The sequence below is a fragment of the Aristolochia californica genome, unplaced genomic scaffold, assembly GCF_029961685.1.
Source record: "Aristolochia californica isolate CCGP_79_NKW_82.1479 unplaced genomic scaffold, dmAriCali1.0.hap1 SCAF_6, whole genome shotgun sequence".
Lineage (NCBI taxonomy): Eukaryota > Viridiplantae > Streptophyta > Magnoliopsida > Piperales > Aristolochiaceae > Aristolochia > Aristolochia californica.
This window is the reverse complement of record NW_027182257.1, coordinates 17,252,351-17,274,822: the sequence shown is the minus strand read 5'-3', so window position 1 is coordinate 17,274,822 and position 22,472 is coordinate 17,252,351. Positions and strand designations below refer to the sequence as shown.

General features: G+C 35.3%; 1 protein-coding gene across 1 annotated transcript; it reads right to left on the bottom strand.

Moving 5' to 3' along the window:
* Positions 1-19,829: 19,829 nt before the first annotated feature.
* Positions 19,830-21,345, bottom strand: LOC137935270 (uncharacterized). The gene is made up of 4 exons (XM_068779954.1): positions 21,162-21,345; positions 20,890-20,954; positions 20,377-20,658; positions 19,830-20,213 (listed from the first exon to the last, which is right to left on the bottom strand). Exons 1-4 carry the CDS (start codon positions 21,343-21,345, stop codon positions 19,830-19,832), a joined length of 915 nt encoding a protein of 304 aa, XP_068636055.1.
* Between the last annotated feature and the right edge of the window lie 1,127 nt (positions 21,346-22,472).

Sequence of the window (22,472 nt, the reverse complement as noted above, 5' to 3'; positions counted from 1 at the left end):
CATTTTTTTTAAATTGGTATCAAAGCCAAGTATTAGATTTGGTTTTATATGTGTCAAAGAAGTCAAAGCTTAACTTTGATTCTTTCTATTTAGGTATACTCCCAAACAGTTACGACCCATACCGGTCACATCCCATGTAACATTTGTAAGGAACAAATGTTCAAAACCAAAAGTCCATTATGGAATACAATAGGTCTATGCCATCAATAAGACTTTTAAACTATTCGCAACTGCGAGAATATATCATGACCAAAAGGTATGATAATCAAATCGAATTCTAGAGGGTCTGGATTCGACAGTTAAAAGATCGACTCACACGAGTTCAAGCCAAACTCAAAGAGCTCGAAGAAAATCCTTTAGTTGTAGAAAATAACAACGAAGGAAGAAGGATAATCCGAGATGGACGATTCTTAGGACTCGGTCCAATAGGATTAAAACAAGTTATCAAAGATCTGAAACACCAAATTAGGATTGAACAACTTGAACTTCAAGAATATGCTATCTAAGCAATTCTTAGAAGATTTGGTAATCATTATGCAAAGAGAAATCTACAGAATGACCCCAGAAGAAACCGTATCTGGTAAATATCCCACCGCATGTTAACTTGAGAATTTAATTTTTTTCTACTCCATGAAAGTTTTGGATCATTAGATCATTTTCATCTTCAACATGTTTCAAGCATAGATAGCCACCACATTTATAACATGTTAGTTTCAATTAAAAATCTCTTTCTTATCCACCAAGCTATTAGGGGTTGTACTAGTGGAATTTCCCAAACATGGATAACAAAACTTTGGTGTTCATTTTAAGTGCGTGAAATAATTTTATTCACTAACATTTATTATACTTTTCAATTTTTTGCATACATAAACTCTAAAAATTTTATTTTTTAGTTATCTATTTGTCGTATCTTTTTGTTTACTAGAAAAATGGGAGAGTGAAAACTCAAGTTTGGATTTGAAAAAAAATGGAAATTCACAAATGATGAGAGAGATAATTCCAAAAAGAATCTTTGATTTTTAAGGATTTTAAACTCTTTTAGTTTTTTATATATTGGGTTTCGCAATCATCAGAAGAAGGGGGCGGGGGGGGGGGGGGGGGGGGGGGGGGGTAATTTTAGTTGAGTGTTGACTCCCAAACCGTAAGCCATTTCTAGCAAAAATTATAGCTGTTACACATCATTAATCGATTAAAACATTTACGATGATCTATGATTGTTAGGTCCGCTTTTTGTAAAAAAGGCAAAAAGTGGGTTGTTTGGCTCTGGTAAATATCCCACCGCAAATTAACAAGAGAATTTAAGTTTTGCTACTCCATGAAATTTTTGGATCATTAGGTCATTTTCATCATCAACATGTTTCAGGCATGCATATCCACCACATTTAAAACATGTTAGGATCAATTAGAAATCTCTTTCTTATAAAGTTCCATCAAATTATTAGGGGTTGTACTAGTGGAATTTCCCAAACATGGATAACAAAACTTTGGTGTTCATTTTTAGTGCTTGAAATAATTTTCCTCACTTAAATTTAATATAATTGTCAATTTTTTGCATACATAAACTCTAAAATTTTCATTTTGTTGTGATCTATTTGCCTTATCTTTTTGTTTACGAGAAAAATGGGAGAGTGAAAACTCTAGTTTGGATTTGAAGAAAAAATGAACATCCAAACTTGAAATGCACAAATGCTGAGAGAGATAATTCCAAAAAGTATCTATTATTTTTAAGGATTGTAAACTCTATCAGTTTTTTATCGATTGGGTTTTGCAATCATCAGAAGAGGGAGGGGGCGAGGCATTTTTAATCAAGTGTTGACTCGCAAACCATAAGTCATTTCTAAAAAAAATTATAACAGTTACACATCATTAATCAATCAATTTTTTTTTATGATCTATGATTGTTAGGTCCACTTTTTCTAAAATAGGCAAAAAGTTGGTCGTTCGGCTCTAGTAAATATCCCACCGCTTGTTAACTTGAGAATTTAATTTTTTTCTTGCCCGTGAAATTTTTGGATCATTACATCATTTACATCTTCAACATGTTTCAGACATGCATATCTACTACATTTATAACAAGTTAGTTTCAATTAGAAATCTCTTTCTTATCAAATTCCACCAAGCTATTAGGGGTTGTACTAGTGGAATTTCCCAAACATGGATAACAAAACTTTGGTGTTCATTTTTAGTGCGTGAAATAATTTTCTTCACTAACATTTATTATACTTTTCAATTTTTTGTATACATAAACTCAAAAATTTTTATTTTGTAGTTATCTATTTGTCGTATCTTTTTGTTTACGAGAAAAATGGGAGAGTGAAAACTCAATCTTGGATTTGAAAAAAAATGTTACATAAAAAATGGAAATGCACAAATGGTGAGAGAAATAATTCCAAAAAGAATCTGTGATTTTTAAGGATTGTTAACTCTTTTAGTTTTTTATATATTGGGTTTCGCAATCAGCAAAACACGGGATGGGGGGGGTGAGGCATTTTTGCATGAGTGTTGACTCCCAAACCATAAGTCATTTCTAACAAAAATTATATCCATTACACATGATTAATCCATCAAACCATCTACGATGATCTATGATTATTAGGTCCGCTTTTTGTAAAATAGGCAAAAATTGGGTTGTTTAGCTTTGGTAAATATCCCGCCGCACGTTAACTTGAGAATTTAATTTTTTCTACTTCTTGAAATTTTTGGATCATTAGGTCATTTGCATCTTCGACTTGTTTCAGGCATGCTTATTGACCACATCTAAAACATGTTAGGACTCAATTAGAAATCTCTATCTTATAAAATTTCACCAAGCTATTAGGGGTTGTAGTAGTGGAATTTCCCAAACATTGATTACAAAACTTTGTTGTTCATTTTTTGTGCGTGAAATAATTTTCTTCACTTACATTTATTATAATTTTCAATTTTTTGCATTCATAAACTCTACAATTTTCATTTTATTGTGATCTTTTTTTCGGATCTTTTTGTTACCGAGAAAAATGGGAGAGTGAAAGCTCAAGTTTGGAATTGAAAAAAAAATGAACATCCAAAATGGAAATGCACAAATGTTGTGAGAGACAATGCCAAAAAGTATCTGTGGTTTTTAAGGATTGTAAACTCTTTTGATTTTTTATATATAGGGTTTTGCAATCAACGGAAGAGGGGGGGGGGGGGGGGGGGGGGGGTGCGAGGCATTTTAATTAAGTGCTAACTCCCAAACCATAAGTCATTTCTAATAAAAATTATAGCTGTTACACATCACTAATTGATCAAAACATTTACGATGATCTAAGACTGTTAGGTCCGTATTTTATAAAATAGGAAAAAAATGGGTTTTTTGGCACTTGTAAATATCCTGCCGCACGTTAACTTGAGAATTTAATTTTTTTCTACTCCTTGAAATTTTTGGATCATTAGGTCATTTGCATCTTCAACATGTTTCAGGCATGCATATCTACCACAGTTAAAACATGTTAGGATCAATTAGAAATCTCTTTCTTATAAAATTCCACCTAGCTATTTGGGGTTGTACTAGATGAATTTCCCAAACATGGATAGCAAAACTTTGGTGTTCATTTTTAGTGCATGAAATAATTTTCTTCACATACATTAATTATAATTTTCAATTTTTTCAAACATAAAATCTAAAATTTTCCTTTTGTTGTCATCTATTTGCCTCATCTTTTTTTTGCCAAAAAAATGGGAGAGTGAAAACTCAAGTTTGGATTTGAAAAAAAAATTGAACGTCCACAATGGAAATGAACAAATTTAGAGAGAGATAATTCCAAAAAGTATTTGTTATTTTTAAGGATTGAAAACTCTTTTAGTTTTTTATATATTGGGTTTTGCATTCATCAGAAGGGGGGGGGTGGGTGCTGGAATTTTTAACTAAGTGTTGACCCCCATACCATAAGTCTTTTCTAACAAAAATTATAGCCGTTACACATATTTAATCGATAACGATATTTACTATTATCTATGACTGTTAGGTCCACATTTTGTAAAATAGACCAAAAGTGGATTGTATGGCTCTGGTAAATATCCCTCCGCACGTTAACTTGGGAATTTAATTTTTTCTACTCTTTATAATTTGTGGATCTTTAGGTCATTTGCATCTTCAACATGTTTCAGGCATGCTTATCCACCACATTTATAAAATGTTAGGACTCAATTAGAAATCTCTTTCTTATAAAATTGCACCTAGCAATTAGGGGTTGTACTAGTGGAATTTCCCTAACATGGATAACAAAAATTTGGTGTTCATTTTTAGTGTGTGAAATAATTTTCTTCACTTATATTTATTATAGTTTTCAATTTTTTGCATACATAAACTCTAAAATTTTCATTTTGTTCTGATCTATTTGCCTTATCTTTTTCTTTACGAGAAAAATGGGAGAGTGAAAACTCAAGTTTGGAACTGAAAAAAATTCGACATCCAAAATGGAAATGCACAAATGCTGAGAGAGATAATTCCAAAAAGTATCTGTGATTTTTAAGATTTGTAAACTCTTTCAGTTTTTTATATATTGGGTTTTGCAATCAACGGAAGAGGGGGGCGAGGCATTTTAACTTTGTGTTGACTCCCAAACCATAAGTCATTTCTAATAAAAATTATAGCTGTTACACATCATTAATCGACCAAAACATTTGCGATGATCTATGACTTTTAGGTCCACTTTTTTTAAAATAGGAAAAAAGTGAGTTTTTTGGCACTTGTAAATATCCCACCCCACGTTAACTTGAGAATTTAATTTTTTCTACTCCATGAAATTTTTGGATCATTAGGTCATTTGCATCTTCAACATGTCTCAGGCATGCATATCTACCACATTTAAAACATGTTAGGATCAATTAGAAATCTCTTTTTTATAAAATTCCACCAAGCCATTAGGTGTTGTACTAGTGGAATTTCCCAAACATGGATAACAAAACTTTGGTATTATTTTTTAGTGCGTGAAATTATTTTATTTACTTAAATTTATTATAGTTTTTAATTTTTTGCATACATAAACTCTAAAATTTTCTTTTTTTTGTGATCTATTTGCCATATTTTTTTGTTTACAAGAAAAATGGGAGACTGAAAACTCAAGTTTGGATTTGAACAAAAATTGAACATCCAAAATGGAAATGCACAAATGCTGTGCAAGATAATTCCAAAAGTATCTGTGATTTTTAAGGATTGTAAACTCTTTTAGTTTTTTATATATTGGGTTTTGCAATCGTCGGAAGAGGGCATGCAAGGCATTTTTAATAGTGTTGACTCCCAAACCATAAGTCATAACAAAAAAAAATTATAGCCATTACACATCAATAATCGATCAAAACATTTACGATGATCTATGATTGTTAGGTCTGATTTTTTGTAAAATAGGCAAAAAGTGTGTTGTTTGGCTCTAGTAAATATCCCACCGCACGTTTACTTGAGAATTTAATTTTTTTCTACTCCTTGAAATTTTTGGATCATTAGGTCATTTGCATCATCAACATATTTCGGGCTTGCATGTCCACCACATTTAAAACATGTTATCAACAATTAGAAATCTATTTCTTTTAAAATTTCACCAAGCTACAAGAGGTTGTACTAGTGGAATTTCCCTAACGTGGATAACAAAACTTTGGTGTTCATTTTTAGTTCGTGAAATAATTTTCTTCACTTACATTTGTTATAGTTTTACATTTTTTGCATACATAAACTCTACAATTTTCATTTTATTGTGATCTATTTGCTTTATCTTTTTGTTTACGATGAAAATGGGAGAGTGAAAACTCAAGTTTAGATTTGAAAAAAAAGTGAACATACAAAATAGAAATGCACAAATGCTGAGAGAGATAATTCCAAAAAGTATCTGTGATTTTTAAGGATTGTAAACTCTTTTAGTTTTTTATATATTGGGTTTTGCATTCATCTGAAGAGGGGGGGGGGGGGGGGGGGGGGGGCAAAAAGTATCTGTGATTTTTAAGGATTGTAAACTCTTTTAGTTTTTAATATATTGGGTTTTGCATTCATCTGAAGAGGGGGGGGGGGGGGGGGGGGGGGGGGGGCGGGGGGTGAGACATTTTTAACTGAAGGATGACTCCCAAACCATAAGTCATTTCTAACAAAAATTATAGTTGTGACACAACATTAATCGTCCAAAACATTTACGATGGTCTATGATTGTTAGGTCAGCTTTTTGTAAAATAGGCAAAAAGTGGTTGTTTGGCTCTGGTATATCCCACCACACGTTAACTTGAGAATTTAATTTTTTTTACTCCTTGAAATTTTTGGATAACTAGGTCATTTGGATCTTCAACATGTTTCAGGCATGCATATCCACCACATTTAAACATGTTAGGACTCAATTAGAAATCTCTTTCTTATAAAATTCGACCAAGCAATTAGGGGTTGTACTAGTGGAATTTCCCTAACATGCATAACAAAAATTTTATGTTCATTTTAAGTTTGTGAAATAATTTTCTTCACTTAAATTATTATAGTTTTAATTTTTTTCCATACGAAACTCTAAAAATTTCATTTTTTTGTGATCTATTTGCCTTATCTTTTTGTTTACGAGGAAAATGGGAGAGTGAAAACTCAAGTTTGGATTTGAAAAAAAATTTACCATCCTAAATGGAAATGTACAAATTCTTTGAGAGATAATTCCAAAAAGTATCTGTGATTTTTAAGGAAATTAAACTCTTTTAGTTTTTTATATATGTTGGAAGATGGGCTCAAGCCCACGAGCTCAAGACAAGTAGCCCACACGTCAAAGGAGTGGCATATGTGTAAAATATGGTACATTCCATAAAGATGGCATAGAAGTGTAAATATGCGTTCCTTTTATGTCTTTTGTTTTATCAAGTTGTAGCCCTAAGGGTATTGTAAAATTATAAATAAAGGCATTGGCTAAGAGGTAGGGCATTGAAGCACTCTCCTCTTTTTCCACAAATTCATCCAGCCCTCATTTTTCTTTTTGACGTAACCCTCTTCTCCCTTAATCCAAACTCTCTTCTTCCACGTTCTTCTTCTTCTCTTCTCCTTCTCTCTTCTTCTTCTTTTTCTTTCTTGTTGATCTAAAGTTCCTTTCATGAGATCCTAAATTCTTCATGGTATCAGAGCAAGGAGTTTAGGATCTCTTCATGGAGTTATTATGAAATTTATTCAAGAAGTTGTAAAAGGAGTTCAGTCATAAAGAGATAAGTTCATCATCTTCATATTTATGTTTTTTTTTTTGTTTCCTTTTCTTATTTACATACTCGTGTTTACTGTTTTTCTTTACTTCTTGAATTTTGAGTCACATCGAGTCAAGATAAATCTTTATATGTTGTAAAGATTTATTTCTATGACTAAATTGATGTTATAATCTTGACTCCTTGTAAATCAATTACAAGAGTGTTCAAGAGCATTTGCTGTTTGCATCTTATTAAGATTGATGGGTGAAATTCAATTACCTTTATGTAATTTGGATCCATCTCATTTAAGGTAGAATTCCAGCACATGTTGTTGTATCTTCTCCAACTTAAGGTTGCTCATGGGTTTGTGTTATGTTGTTGGATGCCCATTATATGTTTGATGAAATGCCAGGAGTCATTTACCCTTTGTAGTTCCCTTTTTTTTTTAACTTCAACAATTGATTTTTTTCTTACGTTGAAGTCTCCCATGAGCTGAAGATAAATCTCTTCCAAGTGTCTTGGTTTGTCGTTAAATCTTCTCTAAATTTTTGTCTATTGCTCATTTGTGTTGGAGTTTGGATTAAGGCCTAATCGGTTGCATCTACTTTCTTCTCTTTGTTCTTATGAATACAAGAGAAGTTGAGTGATGGCTGGATGTTATTATCACTTTCTAAAGGCACAAATTTGTTGATAATTTGGTGCTTGCCCTTGTGAAAAAAATTGGTTCTTGTTCTCTTTTGTTGGTGATTGATTTGGTCTACGGGTTCTTCAAATTATATAGAGTAATTGTTCTTTGAAGAAGGCCTTTTCCTTTGACCTCCATATTTTACTTGCCTCATCATGGAGATTGGATACAATAGTAATAAGAGTGATATACTCTGTATTACTACAATTCCACTTAGAGGTCTCTCCAATTACATGAGCTGGTCACAATCGGTTCGGAGGGTTCTTATTACTCGTGACCTCTTGAGCCACGTTGTTAACTTTCCACCTCCGATTTATGAAGAAGATGCGTCCTACCACAAGTTGGTTAAGGATGATAACATGGTGATAAGTTGGCTCATTAATAGCATGGAAGAGCAGGTGGCCAACAATGTGGTCCACTTGAAAACCGCCAAGATCATATGGGACACTTGTGCGAAGCTTTACTCAAGCACTGCTTCATTACAAAAAAATATATGATGTCTTACAAAACATGCTGCATATGAAACATGGAGATAATATTCACGAATTTTTGGCACGGTTTCACGGTCGTCTTCAAGAATGGAAACTAGCTCAGCCATATTCCACCGATATTGCCGTTCAAGAACGACAAAGAGAAGCTTTGGCAGCAACCATTTGCTTATCGAATATTAAACCATTACCTTGAGGTGGCCAAAACTCAACTTCTAAGTTCTTCTGCTCTTCCATGCTTTAATGATATTAGTGCTACATTACATAGGATACCGGATCCATCCCCTTCTCCTATTGATGCTCCATCGGCAATGTTCTCTGGAAATCGGGGAACATCTTCCTCATCCCGGGTGGGGGGGGGGGGGGGGGGGGGGGGGCAGAAATATGAGAGGGGGTCGAACTATGAGAGGGGCTGAAAATAGAGGTGGTAGAACGGGTCAGAATTCTTTCCGTACTGAGCATCAACTTTGCACTTATTGTGGCTGTCATAACCACCTTATGGCATCATGCTGGAAACTTCATGGCAAGCCTGATTGGGCAACATCTAACCCAGTCTCAGTTAACGTTGAGAAAAATGAAGATAAGGCTGAATCATTATCTAGAAATGTGACTCTTAAGGATGAGGACTATGCAGCATTTCAGAAAATGAAGTCCTTCATTGAATCATCTATTCCCTCATCATCTACTGCTACCACTACTATTGCCTCAAGTATGCTTTCTTCCTCTTCTTCCTCTTCCTCTTGGATCATCGACTCCGGGGCCTCGGAACATCTATTAGGTAACAAACACTTGTTGCAGTCCTTATCTCCTTGTTATCCTAATAAATTCATTATTATTGCTGATGGTACCCAAACCAAGGTCCTTGGCAAAGGTTCCTCCTCTCTTACTTCATCTATTCCCCTTCAAGATGTTTTGTTTGTTCCTCAATTTCCTTTAAATTCGCTCTCTGTTAGCCAATTGACCAAACAATTAAATTGCTCTATCACCTTCTCACCATCTTCTTATGTCTTTCAGGATCTCACTACGAAGCGGGTGATTGGTGGCGGCCATGAAAAGGGGGGTTTGTACTACTTCACTCTTCCACCATTAGCTGCATTATCGTCCACCACATCTTAGGCCCAACTTTGGCACAACCGACTTGGTCATCCGTCTACCCCTTCACTTCGTTCTTTGGTTCCATCTTTAAAAGAACTTTCTAATATCAGTTGTGAGGTTTGTCAATTAAGTAAACATATCAGGAGTACATATTCTCCTCGTCTTACAACTACAAGTACTGCTCTGTTTGACTAATACATTCTGATGTATGGGGCCCTTTATGTGTCTCAAATATTTCCCAAGTTAAATATTTTGTCATTTTTGTTGATGATTTTACTCGAGCGACTTGGTTATATCTATTTAAAGAGCATTCTGAAATTCTTCCTTTGTTTAAAAATTTTCATGCTATGGTCTTGACACAATTTGGGAAGAAAATTTAAACCCTTAGATCTGATAAAACATGTCTCATGACTTTAAATCATTTTGTGAGAGTCATGGGCTTATTCATCAAACATCATGTGCCTATACTCCTCAACAAAATGGTGTTGTTGAAAGGAAGAATCGTCATCTTGTTGAAGATGCTCGGGGCCTCCTCTACTTCATGAAGGTACCATATTTCTATTGGCCTCATGCTATACTTACAACATGCTTTCTCATTAATAGGTTACCTTCATTAGTCCTTCATCATAAAACTCCTTACTCTGTGTTATTTAATGGTGGAAATCCTTTTTCTCTTCCTTTGAAAGTGTTTGGATGTATGTGTTTTGTTCATGTTACATCTCCACATAAAAATAAACTTGATCCTCAGTCTATGAAGTGCATTTTTTGGGATACTCTCGCACCCAGAAAGGTTATGTCTGTTACAATCCTACCCTTCGGAGGATGTTATCTCTAGGGATGTGACTTTCTTTGATGACACTCCCTTCTACTCTTCCCATGATGCTCCTCCAGGATGGACTTGTCCTTTTACTACTCCTTGTCCGCTTGTGTCGTTCAATCTTGAAGTGGATCCATCCCCTGATGCACCGGCCTTACCTTCACCTGTGGAGTTGTCGGATCCACCCGAGGTAAGTCCTTCTCCTCCTATGCATGGGCCTGAATTTGATACTCGGCCTATTGCTTTAAGAAAAGAACGTTACTCCTGTACTACTTCACATCCTATCTCAAATTTTATGTCTCACCATTGCTTGTCTTCCGAGTGTTTTCAATTTCTTGCATCCCTTTCTTCTACTTCCGTTCCACAGTCGTATCAGGAGGCCCTGAGACATCCAGGATGGAAGGTGGCTATGGATGAAGAAATGCACGCCTTATACGAAAACCAAACCTGGTACTTAACATCACTCCCGAAAGGTAAAAGACCGGTTGGTTGTCGATGGATTTTTTCAGTGAAACATAATCCGGATGGATCGTTTGCTCGTCTTAAAGTTCGACTGGTTGCTAAGGGCTTTACACAGTGCTATGGGATAGATTATGAGGAGACCTTCTCTCCTGTTGCAAAATTGAATTCGGTACGCATCATCTTATGTATTGCTGCTAACTCCACATGGCCCGTCTATCAGTTGGATGTTAAAAATGCTTTTTTAAATGGTAATATCAGTGAACAAATTTATATGGTTCAACCACCTGGTTATGTGGTTGAGGGGGAGTCAGTATGCCGGTTAAAAAAGTCTTTATATGGGCTTAAGCGATCCCATCGGGCTTGGTTTGATAAATTTAGTCAAACACTCCTACGGTTTGGTTTTCATATGTGCTCAGTTGATAATTCCGTATATTATAAAGATACGGTCAAAGGGAAAATATTATTGGCTGTATACATGGATGATATTATCTTAACTAGTGATGATGCTTTGAGCATACAGGAGGTGAAGCAGATGATATGTCAGGAATTCAAGATTAAAGACCTTGGTATGCTTAAATATTTTTTGGGTATAGAAGTTCTTTAATCCAAACATGGAATAATATTGTCTCAAAGGAAATATGTCTTGGATCTCCTTGAAGAAACATGAATCAAGGGTTGTAGACCAGTTGACACACCTATGGATAAAAATGTAAAATTATGTGCCACAAATGAAGAAGATATTGATATTGGTAAATATCAAAGACTCGTGGGAAAACTGATCTATCTCACGGTAACTAGGCCAGACATATCATAAATTGTAAGTGTGGTAAGTCAATTCATGCACAAACCACAAATTACCCACTAGCAGGCTTTAGAGGGAATATTACATTATCTAAAAGTAGCTCCTGGAAGAGGATTTCTGTATAAAAAACATGGGCACTTCAACATAGAAGGCTTCTCAGATGCAGATTGGGCTGGATCTCCTGATGATAGAAAATCTACATCAGGATATTGTACTCTGGTTGGGGGAAACTTGGTTACATAGAAAAGTAAGAAGCAAAATGTGGTTGCAAGATCTAGCGCCGAAGCAGAATACAGAGCTATGGCCAATACCGTTAGTGAACTTTTATGGATCAGGACCCTTCTTCCCAAACTAGGTTTTTAAAAAAAGGGGTCCATGAATCTGCAATGTGATAATGAAGCAGCCATTCATATCAGTTCAAATCCAATTTTTCATGAAAGAACTAAACATATTGAGGTGGATTGTCATTTTATACGGGAGAAGTTTCAAGCACAAGAATAATCTCTCTCAAACATGTGTCATCTGAAGAGTAAGTAGCTGATATTCTCACTAAACCCGTTACATCTAAAATCCTATCGTTTATATGTGGCAAGCTGGGTATTTATGATGTCTTTTCTCCTCCAGCTTGAGGGGGAGTGTTGGAAGATGGGCTCAAGCCCACAAGCTCAAGACAAGAAGCCCACACGTCAAAGGAGTGGCATATGTGTAAAATATGGTACTTTCCATAAAGATGGCATAGAAGTGTAAATATGTGTTTCTTTTATGTCTTTTGTTTTATCAACTTGTAGCCCTAAGGTTATTGTAAAACTATAAATAAAGCCATTGGCTAAGAGGTAGGGCATTGAAGCACTCTCCTCTTTATCCACAAATTCGTCCAGCCCTCTTTTTTTTTTTTGACACAACCCTCTTCTCCCTTAATCCAAAGTCTCTTCCTCCACGTTCTTCTTCTACTCTTCTCCTTCTCTCTTCTTCTTCTTCTTCTTCTTCTTCTTCTTTCTTGTTGATCTAATGTTCATTTCATGAGTTCCTAAATTCTACAATATATTGAGTTTTGCAATCATCGGAAGAGGGTGGGCGAGGCATTTTTAACTCAGTGTTGACTCCCAAATCATAACTCATTTCTAACAAAAATTATAGCAGTTACACATCATTAATCAATCAAAACATATATGATGATCTATGATAGTTAGGTCAGCTTTTTGTAAAATAGGCAAAAAGTAGGTTGTTTGGCTCTGATAAATTTCCCACCGCACGTTAACTTGAGAATTTAATTTTTTCTACTCGAAATTTTTGGATCACTAGGTCATTTGCATCTTCAACATGTTTCAGGCATGCATATCTACCACATCTAAAACATGTTAGGACGCAATTAGAAATCTCTTTCTTAAAAAATTCTACCAAGCAATTAGGGGTTGTACTAGTGGAATTTCCCTAACATAGATAACAAAACTTTGGTGTTCATTTTTAGTGCGTGAAATAATTTTCTTCACTTAAATTTATTATATTTTTCAATTTTTTGAATACATAAACTCTAAAATTTTCATTTTGTTGTGATCTATTTGCCTTATCTTTTTGTTTACGAGAAAAATGGGAGAGTGAAAACTCAAGTTTGGATTTAAAAAAAATTGAACATCCACAATGGAAATGCACAAATATTGAGAGAGATAATTCCAAAAAGTATCTGTGACTTTTAAGGATTGAAAAGTCTTTTAGTTTTTTATATATTGGGTTTTGCATTCATCAGAAGGGGGGGGGGGGGGGGGGGGGAGGAATTTTTAACTGAGTGTTGACTCCCATACCATAAGTAATTTCTAACAAAAATTATAGCTGTTACACATCATTAATCGATAAAGCATTTACTATTATCTATGACTATTAGGTCCACTTTTTTTAAAATAGGCAAAAAGTGTTTTGTTTGGCTCTGGTAAATATCCCACCGCACGTTAACTTGAGAATTTCATTTTTTTTTACTCGAAATTTTTCGATCATTAGGTTGAATACATAAACTCTAAAATTTTAATTTTGTTGTGATGTATTTACCTTATCTTTTTGTTTACGAGAAAAATGGGAGAGTGAAAACTCAAGTTTGGATTTGAACAAAAAATTGAACATCCAAAATGGAAATGCACAAATGTTGTGAAAGATAATTCCAAAAAGTATCTGGGAATTTTAAGTATTGTAAACTTTTTTAGATTTTTATATATTGGGTTTTGCAATCACCGGAAGAGGGCGAGCAAAGCATTTTTAACAGAGTGTTGACTCCCGTACCATAAGTCATAACTAAAACAAATTATAGCCGTTACACATCATTAATCGATCAAAACAATTACGATGATCTATGATTGTTAGGTCTGCTTTTTTGTAAAATAGGCAAAAATTTGGTAGTTTCGCTCTTGTAAATATCCCACCTCACGTTAACTTGAGAATTTAATTTTTTCTACTCCTTGAAAATTTTGGATCATTAGGTCATTTGCATCATCAACATGTTTTGGGCATGCATGTCCACCACATTTAAAACATGTTAGCATCAATTAGAAATCTCTTTCTTATAAAATTCCACCAAGCTACAAGAGGTTGTACTAGTGGAATTTCCCTAACATGGATAACAAAACTTTGGTGTTCATTTTTAGTGCATGAAATAATTTTCTTCACTTACATTTGTTATAGGCATACGTAAACTCTACAATTTTCATTTTATTATGATCTATTTGCTTTATCTTTTTGTTTACGAGAAAATGGGAGAGTGAAAACTCAAGTTTAGATTTGAAAAAAAAGTGAACATCCAAAATGGAAATGCACAAATGCTGAGAGAGATAATTACAAAACATATATGTGATTTTTAAGGATTGTAAACTCTTTTAGTTTTTTATATATTGGGTTTTGCATTCATCGGAAGAGGGGGGTGAGACATTTTTAGCTAAAGGTTGACTCCCAAACCATAAGTCATTTTTAACAAAAATTATAGCCATTAAACATCATTAATCGTTCAAAACTTTTACGATGATCTATGATTGTTAGGTCCGCTTTTTGTAAAATAGGCAAAAAGTGGGTTGTTTGGCTCTGGTGTATCCCACCACACGTTAACTTGAGAATTTAATATTTTCTACTCGAAATTTTTGGATCACTAGGTCTTTTGGATCTTCCACATGTTTCAGGCATGCGTATCCACCACATTTAAAACATGTTAGGACTCAATTAGAAATCTCTTTCTTATAAAATTCCACCAAGCAATTAGGGGTTGTACTAGTGGAATTACCGTAACATGGAAAACAAAACTTTAATGTTCATTTTTAGTGTGTGAAATAATTTTCAAAACTTACATTTATTATAGTTATAAATTATTTGCATACATAAACTCTGAAAATTTCATTTTTTTGTGATCTATTTGTCTTTTCTTTTTGTTTACGAGAAAAATGGGAGAGTGAAAACTCAAGTTTGGATTTGAAAAGATATTTATCATCCAAAATGGAAATGCACAAATTCTATAAAAGATAATTCAAAAAAGTATCTGTGATTTTTAAGGATGGTAAACCCTTTTAGTTTTTTATATATTGAGTTTTGTAATCATCGGAAGAGGGTGGGCGATGCATTTTTAACTAAGTGTGTAGTCCCAAACCATAAGTCCTTTCAATCAAAACTTGTAGTCTTTACACATCATTAATCGATCAAAACATTTATGGTGATCTATGATAGTTAGGTCCGCTTTTTGTAAAATAAGCAAAAAGTGGGTTGTTTGGCTCAGATAAATTTCCCACCGCACGTTAACTTAAGAATTTAATTTTTTCTACTCCTTGAAATTTTTGGATCACTAGGTCATTTGCATCTTGAACATGTTTCAGGCATGCATATCCACCACATTTAAAACATGTTAGGACTCAATTAGAAATCTATTTCATATAAAATTCCACCAAGCAATTAGGGGTTGTACTAGTGGAATTTCCCTAACATGGATAACAACACTTTGGTGTTCATTTTTAGTGCGTGAAATAATTTTCTTCACTTACATTTATTATAGTTTTCAATTTTTTGCATACATAAACTCTTAAAATTTCAATTTCTTTGTCATCTATTTGCCTTATCTTTTTGGTTACGAGAAAAATGGGAGAGTGAAAACTCAAGTTTGGATTTGAAAAAAAATTTATCATCCAAAATGGAAATGCATAAATGTTGTGAGAGATCCTTACATATCACATATACTTTTAGGAATTATCTCTCTCAGCATTTGTGCATTTCCATTTTGGATGTTCAATTTTTTTTCAAATCCAAACTTGAGTTTTTACTCTCCCATTTTTCTTGTTAACAAAAAGATATGGCAAATAGTTCAAAACAAAATGAAAAATTTAGAGTATATGTATGCAAAAAATTGAAAACTATAATAAATGTATGTTAAGAAAATTATTTCACGCACAAAAAATGAACACCAAAGTTTTGTTATCTATGTTTGGGAAATTCCACTAGCACAACCCCTAATAGCTTGGTGGAATTTTATAAGAAAGATATTTCTAATTGATCCTAAAATGTTTTAAAAGAGGTGGATATGCATGCCTAAAACATGTTGAAGATGGCAAATTGATCACAACAAAATGAAAATTTCAGAGTTTGTGTATGCAAAGAATTGAAAACTATAATAAATATAAGTGAAGAAAATTATTTCACTCACTAAAAATGAACGCCAAGGTTTTGTTTTCCTTGTTTGGCAAATTACCCTAGTACAAGTCGTAATAACTTAGTGGAATTTTATAAGAAAGAGATTTCTAATTGATCCTAATATGTTTCAAATGTGGTGGATATGCATGCCTGAAACATGTTGAAGATGCAAATGACCTGATGATCCAAAAATTTAAAGAAGTAGAAAAAATTAAATTCTCAAGTTAACGAGCGGTGAGATATTTACCAGAGTAAAACAACCCACTTTTTTCATTTTTTACAAAAATTGGACCTAACAATCAAAGATCATCGTAAATATTTTGATCGATTAATGATGTGTAATGGCGATAATTTTTATTAGAAATGACTTATGGTTTGGGAGTCAACACTCAGTAAAAAATACCTCACACCCCCCGCCCCCCTCTTCCGATGATTGCACAACACAATATGTAAAAAACTAAAAGAGTTTACCATCCTTAAAAATCACAGTTACTTTTTGGAATTATCTCTCTCTACATTGGTGCATTTCCATATTAGATGTTCAATTTTTTTTAAAATCCAAACTTGAGTTTTCACTCTTCCATTTTTCTCGTAAACAAAAAGATAAGGCATATAGATCAATACAAAATGAAAATTTTAGATTTTATGTATGCAAAAATTTGAAAACTAAAATAAATCCAAGTGAAGAAATTATTTCACGCACTAAAAATGAACTCCAAAGTTTTGTTATCAACCCTAATAGCTAGGTGGAATTTTATAAGAAAGAAATTTCTAATTGATTCTAACATGTTTTAAATGTGGTGGATATGCATGCCTGAAATGAGGTGAAGATGTAAGGGACCTAATAATCCAAAAATTTTGAGGAGTATAAAAAATTAAATTCTCAAGTTAAGTCCGATGGGATATTTACCAGTGCCAAACAACCCACTTTTTGCCTATTTTACTTAAAGCGGACCTAACACTCATAGATCATCGTAAATGTTTTGATCGATTAATGATGTGTAACGGCTATAATTTTTGTTGGAAATGACTTATGGTTTGGGATTCAACAAACAGTTAAAAATGTTGCCCCCCCTCTTCCGATGATTGCAAAACCCAATATATAAAAAACTAAACGAGTTTACAATCCTTAAAAATCATAGATACTTTTATAAATTATCTCTCTCAGCATTTGTGCATTTCCATTTTGGATGTTCAATTTTTTTTCAAATCCAAACTTGAGTTTTCACTTCCCCATTTTTCTCGTAAACAAAAAGATAAGGCAAATAGATCACAACAAAATGAAAATTTTAGAATTTATGTATGCAAAAAATTGAAAACTATAATAACTTTAAGTGAGAAAATTATTTCACGCAATAAAAATGAACACCAAAGTTTTGTTATCCATGTTTGGGAAATTCCACTGGTACAACCCCCAATAGTTTGGTAGAATTTTATAAGAAAGAGATTTCTAATTGATCCTAACATGTTTTAATTGTGGTGGATATGCAAGCCTAAAACATGTTGAAGATGCAAATAACCTAATGATCCAAAAATTTCAAGGAGTAGAAAAAATTAAATTCTTAAGTTAACGTTCGGTGAGATTTTAACCTGAGCAAAACAACCCAGTTTTTGCCTATTTTACAAAAAGCAGACCTAACAATCATAGATCATCATAAATGTTTTGATTGATTAATGAGGTGTAATGGCTATATTTTTTGTTAGAAATGACTTATGGTTTGGGAGTCAACACTCAGTTAAAAATGCCTCACCCCACCTCTTCCGATGATTGCAAAACCCAATATGTAAAAATCTAAAAGAGTTTACAATCCTTAAAAATCACATATACTTTTTGGAATTATCTCTCTCAGAATTTTTGCATTTCCATTTTGGATGTTGAATTTTTTTTCAAATCCAAACTTGTGTTTTCACACTCCCATTTTTCTCGTAAACAAAAAGAAAGGCAAATAGCTCACAATGAAATGAAAATTTTAGAGTTTATGTGAGTTTTAAATGTGGTGGATATGCAAGCCTGAAACATGTTGAACATGCAAATTCTCTAATAGTCCAAAATTTTGAAAGAGTTGAAAAATTAAAACTCTCAAGTTAACGTCCAGTGGGATATTTAGCTGAGCCAAACAACACACTTTTTGCCTAATTTACAAAACGCATATGTTAGGATCTTCACGAGCCATGGATCTTGTCACCCTCCTCTCTTCTCTTCCTTCCACTACTTGCTTGACGTTAAGGTATATTGATGGAGTGCTGAAGAAAAATTTCGGAAATGAAATTTTGGAAAAGGAATTGGGGAAAATGGGAGAGAGCTTGAAGGAGCTCTCGACCTGTTTAATTAATTTACTCTAGGCTAAAGTAGACTCAATTGCTAACCTTCATTAACCTAGTTGTCCCCTTAAATAGGGTTGAGGACGCCAAATACAATTCAGACCCTTGGGTCCATTGTTCAAGCCAAATAAATTCTAAACCAAACCAAACCAAAATCAATTACATGAAAATTGAAGATCTCATTAATTAATTCCTACGCCTACTGGTAACTCGTGATGCTATAGAGTCGATAACATCACCCCCCTCTCGGAGAAAGAGCTTGTCCTCAAGCTCAAAGGAAGGATAGAGAAGTCGAAATGCTGATAATGGCTCCCATGTCGTGTCACTAGGGTCTACATCGGCCCACCGGACGAGAATTTCCCAATCGCCTTGAATGTGGCATGCTTTCAACACCTGAAATGGAGTAGAAAGGACTTTGTCCTCATGGAGTGGTGGCAAAGGAGTGTGCAGTAGGGGTGAGTCACCCTGGAATGGCTTCAATTGGGATACGTGAAATACATTATGTATCTTTGCCTCGGTTTGTAGCTACATGCGGCAGGCCACGTGGCCAATTTGGTCCAACACCTGAAATGGACCATAATATTTTGGAGAAAGATTATGGTGCTTGGAGGTAGTTAGGGACAGCTGGCGGTAGTGTTGAAGCTTTAACCACACATAGTCTCTGGGGGAATAAGATACCTCACGGTGCTTCTTATCATAATAGAGCTTCATAGAGTGTTGGACCACTTGGAGATGAGTACGTACCTCAGTGAGCATAGCGTCTCTTTCAGCTAACACTTGGTCCAAAGTGAAGACTTTGGATGCCCCTGGTTCATATGGTAATAGACGAGGTGGATCTCTGCCATAAACTACCCTGAAAGAAGTAGTTCTCAGTGCGGTGTGGTAAGAGGTGTTATAGCAAAATTCTGCCCAGGAAAGCCACTTCTCCCACTGTTTAGGTGAGTCCCCCACAAAACAACGAAGATTCATTTCAATCATGCGATTGACAACCTCGGTTTGTCTATCAGTCTGCAGATGATATGCAGAAGAAAATGCCAATTGGGTGCCCTGTAATTTGAATAATTCCTTCCAAAAGATATTGATAAAAATAGCATCCCTATCACTGATAATGGATGTGGGAATTCCGTGTAATTGGACAATGTGGTCCATAAATAACTGAGCGACCTGAGCAGTAGTATATGGATGCTCCAAAGCGATGAAGTGACCATATTTTGAAAAATGATCAACCACAACGAATATCACTGATTTATCGGATGAAGTGGGAACGCCATCAATGAAGTCCATTGAAATGTCAGACCATATTTGAGACGGTAGTTGCAGAGGTTGTAGTAGGCTGGGATGACTTAAAGATTCGGCCTTGTTTCATTGACAAATCTGACAAGCAGCTACATAATCAGCAATCGTGTTGTTCATGCCCTTCCAATAAAATTCCAGACTGATTCGGACATATGTTTTCTGTCGACCCTCATGTGTGCTATCATGGATAGAAGACAAAATGGTGGGAAGAAGTGGGGATGTTTGAAGCATAAAAATCTTGTTTTTGTAGAGTATAAGACGATCGTGAATCGTCCAGTGATGAGCTATTGTCCCCTGCTGAATATCCTGATATAATGAAATAAGTTCCGGATATTGATGTTTCCTCATGAATAGAATCGAGAAAAAGTGAATGTGGATTGCTGATAGCATAAACATGTGGGTTTGGAATGTCCCAATGAGACAAAGCATCAGCCCCCAAATTCTAACTACCTGGCTTATGTTGAACAGTAAAATTAAAGCCCATGAGTTTAGTTAACCAATGCTGCTGTGGTGATGTGGTGAGGCATTGTTCAAGAAGATACATGAGGCTACAATGATCTGTATGAATGAGAAATGGTCGTCTCCATAGATAAGGTTGCCAATGTTGGACAACCTTGGCAAACCCAATCAATTCCCTCTCATATGCAACTAATTTGTGGTGGTGTTGTCCCAACTGGCGGCTGAAATAAGCAATGGGGTCTCCCAATTGTTGTAACACAGCCCCTAAACCTCCACCGGATGCATCACATTCCACCACAAAGTCTTCATCAAAATCTGGTAGTTGTAGTACAGGCACTAAGGCTAAGGCCTCCTTTAACAGCTGAAAAGCCTGATCCGTTGAAGAAGACCAGTTGAATGCATGTTTTTTGAGAAGGTTGTTGAGTGGTACTACTATCTGGCCATAAGATTGGATAAATTTTTTGTAATATCCTGCTAGGCCCAAAAATCCCCTTAATGCTGCGAGGGAGGTGGGAGGAGACCAATCTGTTACTGCTTGTATCTTGCTCTGGTCAACTTTCACGCCCATAGCTAATATGACGTGGCCCAAATATGCCACTTCAGAGGTGCCCATAGAACATTTGGATCTATTCAAAACCAAATGATGAGAGCGTAGAATGGTAAATACCTGATGTAGGTGTTGGAGATGTTCGACCCAATTTTTACTATAGACCAGGATGTCATAAAAAAATACTAACACATAGTTGCACAGAAGCGAGGAAAATACCTCATTCATGAGGGCCTGAAAGGTGGAGGGTGCATTGGAGAGATTGAAGGGCATGACGAGGGACTTGAAATGACCATGGTGCGTGCGGAACGTAGTCTTCTCCACATCTACCAGGTGAACTCTAATTTTATGATAGCCCGATTTCAAATCTAACTTGGTAAAAATCATAGCACCATGTAACTCATCCAGCAACTCGTCTACCACTGGAATGGGAAACTTGTCTTTAATTGTCTTCAAATTGAGTTTCCTATAGTCAACACAAAACCTCCATGATTTATCCTTTTTGCATACCTGTAAAACAGGTGAGGAGAAGGGAGACCAACTGGGCTGGATCACTCCCTGAGCGAGGATATTCATGCACTATCTTTCTATTTCATCGTTCTGTATATGTGGGTAACGATAAGGGGGCACCACTACTGGATTGGTTCCCAACTTCAAATGAATACGGTGATCACAGTGACGCACTGGTGGTAGACCCATAGGGTCATTAAATAAATCTGCAAATGTTGTAAGTAAAGGAGGTAACTGACAATCACCAGTGTTCTGAAGTTGTAAAGTGTGAAGTACGTTAGGTACTTGTGCCACAATACCCTGTAATGTAATTTGGCCCTGTTGTGCTATAAATGTCATAGTCCGAGCCTGAAAATCCCACAATATAGGGCCTAATAACTGAAGCCATTTGACCCCGAGCACCAAATCAAATCCTGACAAAGGAATGACCAGTAAGTCCGCCTGAAATGAATGTACCTCAATGATAAAAGGGGTGTTTGCACATAACCCCACACTGGCAATTTTAACCCCATTGGTCACTGAAACTGAGAGACCCCATTGCTGTTGAATTTCCAATCCCAATTGTTTCGTTGTGGGCTCATTGATAAAATTATGTGTGCTGCCAGAATCAACTAAAGCAAGTAGCATGAGGTGGTGTAACTTGGCCTTTACCTGCATGGTATTAGAACTACGCAGGCCATGCATGGCATGGAGGGAGAGTTCTGGTTGTTGTTGTTCCTCTTCAACAAATTCATTTTCAGGAAGTTCTTCTGAACCTTCTTTCCAAAGTTCAATACTGAATAAACGTTTATAGGTATGTCCTGGAAGAAATTGTTCATCAAAATTAAAACATAGGCCCTTGGCCTTTCTAGCCTCCATTTCTTGTTTAGTCAAAAATTTACGTGGAAGAGTGTGTGTGTGTGTGTGTGTGTGGGGGGCGGGGGGGGGGGGGGGGGGGAGGGGGGGGGGGGGGGGGGGGTACACTTGTAGACTAGTATGCTCGGTTAGGGGCAGAGGAGCCAAAACGTGGGCCAGGTGCAGTACCCTATATTCTGTTGTTCTAAAATGGTTTTTGGCCTAAGGATTCTTTTAGAACTCTTTGTTTCTGTTCCATAGCTCTGGCATAATTCATGGTTGAGTCCAAGTCTGTTGGACCAAGTAATTGCACTTCCAATCTAACCGCCTCAGTCAATCCAGCATTAAAAATCTGAACA

What these genes read in the sequence shown, in the direction of transcription:
- LOC137935270 (XM_068779954.1), bottom strand. Translation starts at nt 21,345, where the DNA reads ATGAATATCCTCGCTCAGGGAGTGATCCAGCCCAGTTGGTCTCCCTTC. An exon ending in GTTGCTGGATGAGTTACATG is followed by an intron (nt 20,955 to 21,161) that starts GTGCTATGATTT and finishes ACTATGTGTTAG; the next exon opens with TATTTTTTTATGACATCCTG. An exon ending in ATCTCCAACACCTACATCAG is followed by an intron (nt 20,659 to 20,889) that starts GTATTTACCATT and finishes TCTTATGGCCAG; the next exon opens with ATAGTAGTACCACTCAACAA.